The sequence below is a fragment of the Perognathus longimembris genome, chromosome 14 (genome assembly GCF_023159225.1).
Source record: "Perognathus longimembris pacificus isolate PPM17 chromosome 14, ASM2315922v1, whole genome shotgun sequence".
NCBI lineage: Eukaryota > Metazoa > Chordata > Mammalia > Rodentia > Heteromyidae > Perognathus > Perognathus longimembris.
In genome coordinates, this window is record NC_063174.1 from 46214720 (window position 1) to 46229079 (window position 14360).

Below are 14360 nucleotides of genomic sequence, written 5' to 3' on the forward strand. Positions count from 1 at the left end.
GTTGGGTGCAACAAACAATTATTTCTCAAGCTTCTGCAGGTTGCGAAGTCTAGTCTTCCATAACCGGTGAGGGTTCATTTTCTGGCTTTTGGACAGCCACCTTCCTGCTCTAATTGCACATTAGTGAGATAGGTCTTGTCTCTATTTCCATTCTTTCTTACATGTGCATTAATCCTACCACTCTACTCTCATGACCTCATCTAAACTTAACTTAAGGTCCCATCTCCAATACCATCTCCTTAGGGGCTAATGTTTCAACAGGAATTCTGAGAGGATGTAAACTTGTATTCAATAATAAGGTTATTTTTAGTTCTTTGAAGCTATGGCATCAATATATAATAGCTACTCAATAATCTTCCCTCCTTTTCCTTTCTCTTTCAGTACTGGGGCTTGAACTCAGTGCTTCATGCTCTGATTTGGCTTTGTCACTCAAGGCTAGCACTCTACCACTTGAGCCACCCCTCCACTCCTCCACGATAATTATTAAATTTGGTGCTACAATTGCAGCTCAGTCATCTAGTAACTATACATAGTGCAATATTTGGAAAAAATAGCTATTGTGAAGATTGGGCAAAATATACTTGATTCGTTTCTTAGTGAAATGGATGTATTGGTAATTCTGGAATTCACTTTAAATGAAATCACGAAGTTGCAAAAATAAGTTAACATTAAGTGAGAAAAGTAAGTATTTAACTTTTCATTCGAGGACTCATAATCCCAAAATAGTCTTGGGACAGTCTAGGACAAGACACTTATGAAAAGTCCTAGCAACAGAGGGAAAATTCAGAGTAAACTGTTCCCAGCTCCAAGGCTCTAAAACCCTCCCAGATCAAAGGTGATATTAGAGGCCAAGGGTTAAATTTGTTTATATTATTTCCAAAAAGATGCAGAGGTCTGAGCTGAGCAAATCTGTGCTCCAATGCTCAGGCACGCAAGAGTACTTGCTCTCACTTCATAGCAATTCAGAATTTGTTTGGAGATGCAAATAAGACACCTATTGAGCAAGTCAGAGCCAGCTCTATCATATCATAAAATCAGTCAAAGGAGAAAGTTGCAATGTGCACACTATGGGAAAGCTCAAAAGATTTGTTTATAATAATTAATAAAAAAGCAGAAGAATACAAAATGACAGTTTTCTCTCAGAAAGTGAAGTACAATATATTTTAATCTTTTCATTTCAGAAAAATTAGGCATTGGCACTGACTTTCCAGGTCCAATGAGTGTTGTTTTAAAATATATTTTATTCATTTAATGAAACATTTAGAGATAAAGAGGTGGAAAAAATAAACTATTAGAAAACTTAGTAAAAAGGTAAGTATATTAAGTCCCTATTTACGAAGGTATGATGTGGAATATAACTTGGACAAATTGGCTTTTTTAGTCTGGAAAATACCAGCCTTGGAAATGGTGCTTTCAGATTTCAAATATATTTCTAATGCATTTGAGTTTATTTTGACTTCTGCCTCATTCTGCTTGTATTTGAACCTCAAGGCACAAGACTTGTGCAAATGTGATACCCTGTAGTTTTCTTACATTTGACAAGAACATCTTTTTTTCTATATATGTCTTTATTTCGATTTATGAGCATTCATGACAAAAAGTAAAATGAAGAGGGAGGAAGGTGGAAGCCCACATAAGACAGTCAACACGCCCTAAACAAATCAACGAAATAGTGTTAATTGTAGGTAAAAGTCTGAAGGACTGTTCTGCCCAGGTTGTCTTTGAACCTCAATCCTCAGATCTCCTGAGTAGCAAGGATTACAAGCATGAGCCACCAATGCTGGCCAAAAGTACTGAATTTGGAGGTAAAATTTATAGACTCTCAGTATGGAGAGTCACCCTGGCGGAACCAGTAGAACGGAAATACCTTCTCAATGGGACAAAACTTTCCTATCCAAATACTGTTCTTACATATGGTGAAGGTAATACAGGACTACTGGGAGGATGTTTCTAAAATTTAGAAAGGATTTTGCTATTGCTTGCCTCATTTTATCTTCTCAGCCTGTGAGACAAACACTGCAAATGTTTAGTCCAGTTCTTTTTTTTTAATGTTTTAAATTTTTTACTTATTAATTAAATTTTGTTGACAAGGTGTTGTGCAAAAGGAGTACAGTTACATAATAGGGCAGTGAGTACATTTCTTGTGCTATTTTACACCCTCGTTTGTTTTTTTCCCTTCCCTATATCAGGTAGGCATATATACAATACCCATTGTACCAAAAACATATACAGTAGCCACGTGGCATACACCAAAGGAAATTCAGCTAGAACTTTAAATATAACATCAACAATAGAGTTTGCTTATCCTTGTCTTATATGATCATACATATTTAGCTTTTGAGCTATTGTGATCCACTGAGAGGTCTATTTTAGACCTTTTCATGTTTAGTAGTTGTTTGGTTTTAGTTACATAATGTAAGGTCACTGACCCAAACCTGTGGGAAATACCATTTGACAAGAAGTTTTTTGTTTCACAGACCTGGTCTCTAGTGTCCCCCCTCCCCCCACCTTAACAGTCATATATCAAGGAGATCATGCCCCTTTGTTTTCTGTGTTCTGTGTTCTAGGTTAATCCAGTTCTTAACTAACAGAAATTAAAATTCACAGAGGTGATGCGGGGTGCCAAGGGAAGAGTTTGATTTCAAAACTGGACCCCTAAATCCCAATCATTTTCTAAAACAGCTGGAGCTCAAGTAGCTTTTGCTTTACTCTCTCAGAGAATGTCCGTACTTGTGGAACAAACACACTCTTCAAGGAAAAACTAACGTGAAATGATGAAGTTTGATACATTACAGAGCAAAACAAGATCTGGATTTTAAATGATATGTAAATAGATGAAAGCCGGAAGTTCTCCATAAAGAAGATACAAAGACAGTGCTCTTATTCAGTGAGATTATGGATCCTTAACATGTTTTAGACTACATAGCTGATATCTGAAGGCCATAGAAAACACACACTCACACACATCAAAGTTGTGCTCCATTAGCCTTTGTGGTAGATTCAGGTAGAAATGGGACACTAATAGAGAAAAACATTGAAAAACTTCCAGAACATCATTTATGGAAGAGTAGCTATACAAAATAATTAAGAAGAGAACTCAAAGAGAGTAATGAGGGAAGGGCTATTTTAATGGTTTGGCCTTTTACTGTTTGATGTTCAAATATAATACAGTTGGGGGCAATGATAGGTTGAAATCATTCACTAATGTTAAATAATTAACATGAGACCATCTGGGGTATTTAAATTAATAGTGCTAATAGTGACAATTTATACTCTCTCCAGGCTTTCATCTAAGATCAAAGTTTATTAAAAGCCCTAAACAAACTATATAAACACTTGTGTGAGTTGCAGAGCTGTTTTGCAGATACATAAAATAAAAAAGATCAACTGAGGTATTTAATATAACCGAGCAAGCTCAAGACAGAACTAGTCACAGTACAGGAGTGTGCCAATTGTTTTCTTCAACATTCTAAGGAAGCCAAATAGTTTTAAATGGAACTCCATTTGCCAGTAAGTTTAGGGCTTCTTCTGAGTATGGTTAAAGAATGTTACTTCCTTATTTCTGAGTAAGTTCTTGCTCTACTCAAAGTAAACATGGTTGTTAATTTTCTTTCTCTTCACTTTGTATCTCTCAGTAGACCCTTGTCTAGTTCTCCTTACTCATGCATTTATTTACCCTCACCAATCACCAGTAGAACTAGGGTATGTGAAGAACAGTGTCACCTATAAGAACACTAATAACAATTCTAGCACTAAGTTATTTACAAGCAGTCAACATCTCTACTATGCAGAATTCTCCTGTTTCGAGAGGTTTTCACAAGAATCCCTAAAACTCAGTCATACTTCTGTCTGAAATGTGACTCTCACGACCCCATGGATTTAGTCGGCTGTGTTTTCTGGGACAGTGTTGAGACACAGTGGGAATTCAATAGGATTGGTTACATAATATGTGATAAAACCAGGGTTAATTGTTTGATAGTAACGACTGGCACATGGAAATCTGTGAAGATTAGATTTTAATACCTTCTTGGCTAGACTCAAGACAATTTAAAACAAAAGAAACTTTTACCATATTATTTACTATACATAAAATGAAGACAGGATGGATAATTTGTCCAGGGTCATGTTGGAGATATAAACAGATCTAAATTTTCTGATAGCCATTATTGTTTTAAACACCTAAATATCCATCATTTAGAAATTAGAAAACTAACCTTTACCAGGTAATAATCTATATACACATATATTTTAAGAAAAATCAGATGTGTAGAATGAAGACATCTCATATCTATTTTTCATTTAAAATCTACTTAAATGATATACATAAATATAATACCTACCCATTACATATTAAAAGTGAGTACCAGTATTTTATTTATTTTAGGATCTTTAAAAAAATTACATACTATGTTTCAGCCACACATACTGTGTTAAAGAGAAGATAAAGCATTTCTTTTAGGTACTGTATTTTCAGAAAGATACTTTGTGTTTTTATATACACATTCATATTACCTATACACAACAGAAAACAAGAGTTATTTACCCCAAGAATGAACTATTTTTTTGAGTGTCTAGACTTGGACAACATAACAAATTATTAAACAAGTAGGCAGTTAGACAAGTATCTGACTACTTAGCAGACTATGAACCTGTCATTCTGACCTGCAAACACTGAGCAATTCAGTAATACTAAATTCACCTGTTAGTGAAGCTGCATTCATCACACGATTTCTCCACGATACCTTCCCTATGTCAACTTTTATGAAAACATTGACAGGGCTGTAATAAACAATTGTGCAGGCTGAAAGAAGCCTTATGTTTTTAAGCTGATCATCACCTCTTGCCCCAAGAGCTGTAACTCTGTATAAAACGACCCTCTTGTTTAAGCAGTTGTTTTGTTTTTTTCATTTGACCATAAGCTGTTGTGTTTTAGAGGCTTAGTCCTTTGAAGATGACCCTATTATTGGAAATGATACATATTTTAATGCTGACAAACACAGAATACTGTCTTTGTCTTTGGGGATGAGGTAGAGAAAGGAGAATGTCTAGATTGTTTCACCCAAGATCCCTCATGAGAGATTCATGAGGACATTTCCGTTTGCCCTCGATGCGAATATACAGAAGGTACATCAACATTAGAGCAGTGGGAAACTTGGCAGGATGGGCTAGGACAGGGTTTGTGCAAAACCTTTTTCCGGTTTCAGTTTGAATGGGTTCCCAGGAAGTGTCAAGTCTGAACAAATCCAAAATTTTACAATGTGGCTGGGCCAAAACTGCTGAGATTCACCTGATTCTGGGTCAAAACCGTACAGAGCACACTGCGTTTTATTTGGTGTAAAGCCAATTGGATTGAACCTTTCAGGCAACTTCAATGAGAAGCTCATAGCCTTGGCAAAACCAAAAATGAACCTAGCTTGATCTTTGGTTTGGAAACAGTAAGTTCAGGCTTTGTAAAGAGATAAAGGCAAGTTTTACTGGGCTTCAAGATTCTTACAAATATTCAGGAGAGGCACTGCAAATAATTAACTATTATTTAGACAAATTTACATATACAAATCAGGATTTCCTGGGCATAATGAGCACTTCAGTAAGAGCATTAACTCATTGGGTCTATATATTCCTAAGTGTCCTAGAGCACAACTCAGTATGTTAACAAAGAAGGATAGTTCTTCGATTTCAGCCTGCAGAGCTGTGGGTGTGGGTAGCCTTATGGAGCATAATTACTGCCAGAACAAAGGAGATCCAGAAAAATACAAGGCCCAATGCAAACTGTGTGTTCTAATATAGAGGGATCAGAGAATGCTTAAAACAATGTTATTGAATTTCCCAGGTATCATCCAACTTCTATGTCAAATATTACTCAGTGATTTGGCATTGAATTTTAATTTTAATGATCTATAAGCTTGGTAAAATTCTCTTTTGACCATTGCAAGTGAGGATCTGGGACTTCATGCAGTTACAAAAATGTTCACCTCCTATTTCTGAAGGTAAACCAAAGAAGCCCTATTTACCAAGACTTATCAAATAACAATAGCTATTCTTTTGCTTATTGACATTTCAACTCAATATGTACAGATAATATTGAGAAAAATAAAAATCAGGTTACTTTTCAAACTATTTTATGAGTGTAATATTTTTTAGTACATTCATTTAATCTTAGCATTAGGCAAAACCCTAACATTGTAAAATACATCAGTTAAATCAGGCCTATTTTCTCGTTGAAGAAAGGCCTGTCTTCATTTTTCCTTTCAAAGAGGTATGTTTGTAGGTTACCCTGCAACAACTTTTTTAAAAATAATAATTACTTATTGTCAAAGTGATGTACAGAGGGGTTACAGTTTCATACATACGTTAGGCCATGGATACATTTCTTGTACTGCTACCTCCTCCCTCATTCCCCCATTCCTCCTTCCTCTTTCCCTCTCCCCCCATGAGTTGTTCAGTTTGTTTACACCAAATGGTTTTGCAAGTATTGCTTATGGAGTCGTTTGTCTTTTTATCCTTTGTCTCTCAATTTTGATATTCACTTTCACTTCCCTAGTTCTAATACCAGCAATTCTAAGTTCAAAGTTAATTCCTATCTTCCAAGTTCAAGATTAAATGAAGCATAGATGATGGCCAGATTGTGTTTTCAGATAAAGCAAGACAGGCGGTCCTCAATTATTCCTTCCCTACCTTTTCCCTTCCATGGAGTCCCACATTCTTCAGTTATTAGTAGTGGTGGAAGAGGCAAAGTCATTAAGCACGGGTTCATTCCTCCTGCGCCAATCAATATATGTCTAAGTAGCTCACTTCGATTACAGTATGCCATGCAGAATATCTAACACAATTGTTTTTAACAAAAATATACTGGTGGCTAAGGAAGACAAAATATCTCTCCACAATACCTTAATTAAAAGAGGTCAGTAGGTACCCAAATCTTAAATTAATCCTTGGTTTGGCACTTTCAAATGCCTAGGATAAATTTTGTTGTCAGAGAACATGAAGTGGATGGAGAAGAGGCCCTTAAAAAAAATAATAACAAAAACAGCCACAAAAAACATTAATGTGAGAAGAGATCTTAAAGACTTTTTATGTTCTAAAATTTTTATGGTTTTGCCATGTACGTGTGTGGGTGTGAGTGTGTGTGTGTGTGTGTTTGGTACCTGGTATGACATAGTTGCTCAAATTATATTTTCTCGCACTTTTTGGAAATTCTACCTTAATTCTACCTTTACTTTCCCCCATACATCATGTCAATTATACCATATACTCAAATTCCATGTGCTTAAACTTCCATTTCCTAGTTTCATACTTGGTAACACTGGCCTATTTCCAAACTCCTGTACAGATTTATATATTTATTAATTTCTAAAGCTTTGATGAGATTAAAAACAAAACTTTCCTCATATGTTGAAGTGTCTTTTCTATAAAGAACCTGGATTTTGGGAAGACAGATAATTTTCCTGTGCTACTTGTTATTTTCATTACATTTGTATTGATATACTTGTAATAACATCTTCCAGTGATTATTGCTGGAATTAGGCCTTTCCTATATTAGTTTCTATCAAAGAAACTTGATAAAGTATATATTCATAATTTAGCTATCAATTCCTTGGTGTTTTTAATATAAACAATAGTAACATTTGCAAAAGGTGATAGCTTTACTGTTCCAGCCAAATAATTCCTGTGCAATACCTAAGACAAGTTGGGAATTAAGCATCTTTTGTTACTTGTATTAAAGGGAACATTCAAATACTCTATGCTAAGGTGACACGTGCCATTTATTATTAATAAAGACACGTGTCTTTATTTTTCCCATAGTCTTTATTGCTTTTTATTGGATTTAGGAAGTTTCTTCTAAAAAGGTTTAAGTGTGTTGCTGATGGTGGTGGTTGTGTTAGTTGTGGTGGTGGTTGTAATGGTGGTAATAGTGGTGGCTGTAATGGTAGTAATTTTACTTTCCACAATTTGTCAGTATATTGAATTACATGAATTAATTTTCTACTCTTAAATTACCCACATTCTTAGAACAGACTCATTTCATTTACAATGGAACATCTCTTTTATTCATTTATATATAAAGCTTAAACAAAATAATGTCATATAAAATATTAGAAATTTATGTTTCTAATATTTAGGTAGAATATTTTTGAAATCACGTTAATGGTTAAGTAGACATTAATATTCCTTATTTATATTTTGTATATTTGGCTTTACCAAGACATCAAGTCAACTCATAATATGAGCTATGCAAGTTCCCTTTTTTGTGTCTAGAAAAGGTTTTTTGAATTAATTTTTATTACTAGTCATGAGGCTTGAATTCTGGGCCTGGGCATTGTCCCTGAGCTATTTTGCTCAAGGTTAGTGTTCTACCACTTGAGTCACAGCTCGACTTTTGGTGTTTCAGGAGTTAATTGGAGATAAGAGTCTCTCATGGACATTCCTGTCTGAGCTGGCTTCAAACCATGATCCTCAGAATTCAGCCTAAGTAACTAGGATTACAGGCGTGAGCCACCAGTGCCTGGCTTAGAAAAGTTTTTGAAAAACTGAAATGATCTGTTTCTGCAACATCTGGTAAAAATAATCTATTAAATTATTTGGGTTTGGTAGTTCTCTTGGGAAATACTTCAACTGATTAAAATTTGTTGATTGAAAATTATTTTTAAAGGACTACTGATGAAACACATTCTTAGTCCTGCAAGTTATGTTTTTCTAGGAATTTTGTTAGTTCTCCCAATTTTTCAAATATATTATAATTTATATATGCTATTTAACTATGTGGTAAAATTCTCCAATATCTATAATCAAAGCTTATTCTTTATTTATAATGGACAATGGTCTTCTTTAAATTATAGCCGGCTGATCAAAGTTGGTTAAACAAGCAACTTGACTAGCTTACTGCACGTTGCTTTTCTATTTCATTAATTTTTAGATCTTTTCCTAGTTTTTTCTTTAGTTTTAGTATCCTCTGATTTAAATTTTAATGTTAATTCTGTCCTTCCTAATGTCAGCATTTAAGACTTTAAATATCTTCCTAAAACTGACTTGTTTATCCTACGTAAACATATTGTTATAATCCAGTTCTATATTTTAAACTATTCACTGTAATGTATATACAGAAGCCTGTTATGTCTACAGTAAGTTTAAGAGCTTCTTACAATTATGCCACTAAATTTTGGCCCACAGATCTGAATAGGAATGTATGTGAGTCGTGCAGCTTTTACTAGTGGATGGTTCTATAAACTCCCTTTCCTTTTCTCTTGCCACTAGGCCATATCCCCTGCCCCCCTTTTCTCTAATTATAATGAAAAATACATGGCCAGAGCAGAACTGCTTTAGATTCTAATGTGCAAACGATATACTAAAGATGGCAGAACAAAAAAGACAGCAAGAGCTTGGTTTTGTGATAGGGTGAAAGCATCCTACCTCCCATTGGCTCTTTACATTCCATTTCACCCTTGACATTGACTTACTAAATTTATGAGTTCTTTACTCAACAGTAAGACCACTTTGTTTCTGCCTCTCTGGGACCAAACTGTACCACACCCTAATTTTTAAAAGTGTATTTCTACACTGCAGCACACCTCTCCCCATGCTTCACTTACAGCCTCTCACTGTCGTGCACAGCTCTTTTATATTTGCATCCTTTTACAGCACATTTACCACCCACAGCCCCTGAATAAAAAGCATCAGTGGCTCCCTGCTACCTAAATAGCTATGCTACCTCCTCTCACCTCCACAGAGTGCAAAACAGATAACAGAGAATGCAAAATGATCACAATATTGTACTCTTCCCAAAACAGCAGCCAGAATCCTTCCCAACAGTGACTCAGGAGCCAGTGCTGATGGGCAGAGATATTCAAGAGGAACACATTCATTCCCTGGAAATAAAATACAAAGTCTAAACTCCATGGATGTGTACTAAAATTCTAGAATGATTTCTATTATTTTTGCAAACATATATATGTATATATAATACCTTGTGAATGTATAGGAAGAAAAATATTCAAGTATTGAGATAAAAGAAAAAGAAACTTCCTATGTAGCAGGAGAGTATTAGGTTCTCCTAAGCCCACCCTTCTGGGTTTTCTGATTTCAGGATATCTGTAAACCTTTAATTGTCTTTGAGCTGTTTAAAACTCTGAGTTGCATACAGACAGTTGATGGCAGTACAGACCATTCTTGTTCACAGACAATAAATTTTGTCCAGTCAGTTCTAACTGATTCTCTTTTCCACTACAGAAGCCAACTTTAAAATTTTAATTCATTTCAGCACTCTTTTTTTTTTTTGGCCAGTCCTGGGCCTTAGACTCAGGGCCTGAGCACTGTCCCTGGCTTCTTCCCGCTCAAGGCTAGCACTCTGCCACTTGAGCCACAGCGCCGCTTCTGGCCGTTTTCTGTATATGTGGTGCTGGGGAATCGAACCTAGGGCCTCGTGTATCCGAGGCAGGCACTCTTGCCACTAGGCTATATCCCCAGCCCCTCAGCACTCTTTTAGTACCTATGTATGTACTGTTCTTCGAAGGTCTCCCTAAGTTATTTGTAACAATCCCACTTGTTCCTTCATTAATTACTCAGTAAAAGAAACATATCTGTCAAAAGTTCATTTTATAAATAAATAAGAATTACAATTTTAATTGTGTAGAAAACGTTTTTGTAACAGACCCTTTGTCCTTTCTGACCACATTCCATATATGGAGTGTCTCAACTGGTTCTTTCTATTGATGGTTCATATTTCTGAAGTAAGTCCAAACTACTCATTGTGTCCTCAAACTATAAAATCCATGATTTTCATGATGAACCCAGGCCATAAATCATGCCTTAATTTATTTTACTTACCTTTCTTTAAAATCACTTCTGAAACATGTATCTTTTTCCCCCCATTCAAATGCTATATCTATTTCAATTTTATCTTACAACACTAATTTATTTACAGGTAAATGACTTTTCCATTTGAGTCCAAGTTTCTTGAAGACATAGATCACAGTGTATGTATGGGATTCCGGGACCACTGTAAACTGTATGCAGTGCTCCATAAATATCCTTGCCAGTGCCTAAGAGCTGGGATTCTCAGTACAGATTTTCCTTTGGGGGAAAAAAATCACTTAACTTCACTTGGGGAATTAATCCATTATATTTTGACAGAAGGTGCATCTTTCTCAGGAAAATTCTTGTTGAACTTTAATAAACTAGGTTAGAGCTACTGTGAAACACCAAATAAAATATAGCACTTCCAGAAAAGATTAGGAAGTCAAAAATAAAAATTAATGTTCTTCTGGGAAATCTTTACCATGCACTATTGGACAAAAGTGTCTACAAGTAGGTATAGTCTCACACAGTCTACCAATGTCTACAATAAAGCAAGGATTTTTGACAGAGCCAGGGGATTCATTTACATATAAAGTGCAATATATAATCCAGTCAAATCACCTGATAGTAAATAAGAGAAAAAAATGAAGAAAAGGAGGAAAAATAGACACATATTTGTGACCTAAGCATAGAGATAACAGCTGATAAATCAAATCAAGCTTTTCATCATGATAATATTATCCTGTTTCCAAATACTATACCTAAACATCAATCTGTTGTAAATATTACTAATGGATCCAAGAAATTTTGTACTCTTGCTGAGTCATATTAGTAGTGCATATAACCTATCTGCAACATCTATGTGCCCTTTCATACCAACTCTACAGAATGTATATCACTGATATATATCTTGCCAGGATTTTAAGGCTGAGTGATGAGAGAACTATAAATGATCTTGAGATTGCTGTTAGCATATTTGATTTTATGAACTATAAAATACTTTGCCAGTTGAGTAGCTTCCCAAGTGAATTGAATTCTGCCTCTTACAATGCCATATTAAGTCAAAGGACTTTGTATTTAAGTACTAACATGACTGCTGAGCATCTAATTTTTATGGTTTTACTTATTATTTTTTTTGTTTTGTTTTTCTAGTCCTGGGCCTTGGACTCAGGGCCTGAGCACTGTCCCTGGCTTCTTTTTGTTCAACGCTAGCACTCTGCCACTTGAGCCACAGCGCCACTTCTGGCCGTTTTCTATATATGTGGTGCTGGGGAATTGAACCCAGGGCCTCATGTATACTCTTGCCACTAGGCCATATCCCCAGCCCCTACTTATGATAATTATTTAAATTAAAACTAACTTGAGGAAACTGCTGCCATAAAAACCTAGTTCATTTAAGCTTTTTTTCTCATGATAATTTTTAATTTTTACCTTTACCTCTAAAAGATGCATTAGACTAAGCATTTATCATCTCAAGTACAGGACTTTGTCAGTATAATTTTTTTAAAGCCTTAAAATACAAACTGAAGTTAAGGATTTTTGTTGTTAATATGCTTTTTAGTTTCAGATTTCATACTGGCATAATTCAAATAAATAAGAAACAAATATGATAATAGGTCAATACTTAGTCCTAAATATTTTCCCATATGAAAAGAACATTCAATATAAACTAAATCCTGATACAAAGACATCCTTTCTACTGGTAAATAAATCATTGGTGGAGGAAAACAACATTTTTAATTTGTCTACGATATTATCATTTTGAGCAATGAGAATTTCAGTGTATTTTTCAAGGGGTCCAGTAAGCCTAAGGTAAAAGTTATTTAACTGCTGGTTAATGGTTTCTTCTGGAGAATGTCAATTCAAAATCACTTTCTTACACTTTATCAAAATGCACCCTATTAGCACCACCTTTCCATTCCTCACGTTTATAGAAAAAATACTTCATATAGTAGCCCTGATACTTACAGGTTTTTTAATTTTTTTTCTTGCTTATTAAGAACATGCTAATGGATCAATCCTGTAATCCTAGAAAGGCAAGAGGCTAAGATCTAAGGACTGTGGTTTGATCTTCAGAAAGACCAGAAGATTCTCATCGCCAATTAGCCACCAAAGAGCCAGAAGTATAGATATGGCTCAAGTGGGACAGTGCTAGTTTTGAGCATAAAAGCTAAAGAACAGTACCCAAGCACTGAGCTCAAACCTCAGTATTGACACAAAACAAACAAACAAGCCAAACTTGATGTTACTAGTGAGGGAATGGGTAAGAGCAAGGGGAGGGAGAATGATGAAAGGGGTGATTCTGATCAACAAACACTATAGAAATGTAATCCTCTGGTACAATCATTTGTAGATAGAAAAATTTAATATAAAAAATTACTACTATCATACATTTTATTTTATAAAAATTACTATTATTACTACTACATCCTATATTATTTATTTTCTAAAAATTTCTATTGGTAAATTTTGGGGGCTCAAACCCAAGGCTTTCCCCAGGATAGGCAAGTATGCTGTCAATGACAAATAAACTTTTAAAATTAAAAAGACATGCATAATCAGTATTAATGCCACACTTCTATATGTCTTCAGTATTGTTCCCATATAAAAGAGCAATCTTTACCTTTTTGAAAATCCTTTTAGTGTTGCATGATATTATATCATGAGGTAGTACTATCATTAATTGTAATTTTTTCCAATTCACAAGATTATTAATGTGTTAACAAATATAAAACAGCCATATTTTGTAAAGCTTGAAAAAGAGAAAAGCAATAAAATCACAACCTATAATTCTTTAGAAGTCATTGTTGTGAATTTTTTATATATCTATAGGACTAAAGTATACATATATATTTATTTTGAGTTATTTTTATTTCACATTATGGCATGCCTTTTCTCTAACCATTTTGGCATGTTGAATGGAAATTCCAACACTATCTATTATTTCATTGCCAAATAAGAAGTTGGCTCCTCTTTTTCTAATTTAAAAATAAATATAGCAAGCACGTTGTCATTTACACAGTAAAAATTGTTTCCTAATACTAGATTATCCAGACAGGCTTTATCATTTTTATCTGTCTCTTACCAATCTAACACTTGTAGTGATTATGAAACACAGACACACATATACAAAGAACTGATTCTATTTAAACAAACTGTTTCAAAAACCAGTGCTCTTGACCCATCTGTCTTAAAAGAGCAATGACCACTTGAATATGCTCACATTTTTATTCTTAAACTTTTCATTAAAAAAGTCTATATTCACATACCTTTTAGATATAGCTTAGCTCACTTCCCCCTTTAAGCCTTAGGTGCTGTTATAGAACAGTTTTCTGGAACTGCTTCCTTTGGAGGGCTCTGAAATCCACATCAGGAGACAGCAGTGATTCTGATACAAAAAAAAGAAAGAAAGAAAGAAAGAAAATGCCCCAACTTACCGTTTCTAATGCATTTACACGGTCCTGAAAATAAAGCATAATATATAATTATAAAACTATAACTGTTAAAATCATTAAAAGTTTACTTAGTTTGCAACTTTTCTATTTCCCCTTTACATCAACAATTTATTT

General features: G+C 34.7%; 1 protein-coding gene across 1 annotated transcript in view; it reads right to left on the reverse strand.

Annotated features, from left to right (window-relative positions):
• Positions 1-14360, reverse strand: part of Cep128 (centrosomal protein 128) — a 273808-nt gene that overhangs the window by 30601 nt on the left and 228847 nt on the right. Inside the window, exon 22 of the mRNA XM_048362214.1 lies at positions 14229-14252. Coding sequence (XP_048218171.1) covers positions 14229-14252 — 24 coding nt within the window. The remainder of the gene's footprint in view (positions 1-14228; positions 14253-14360) is intronic.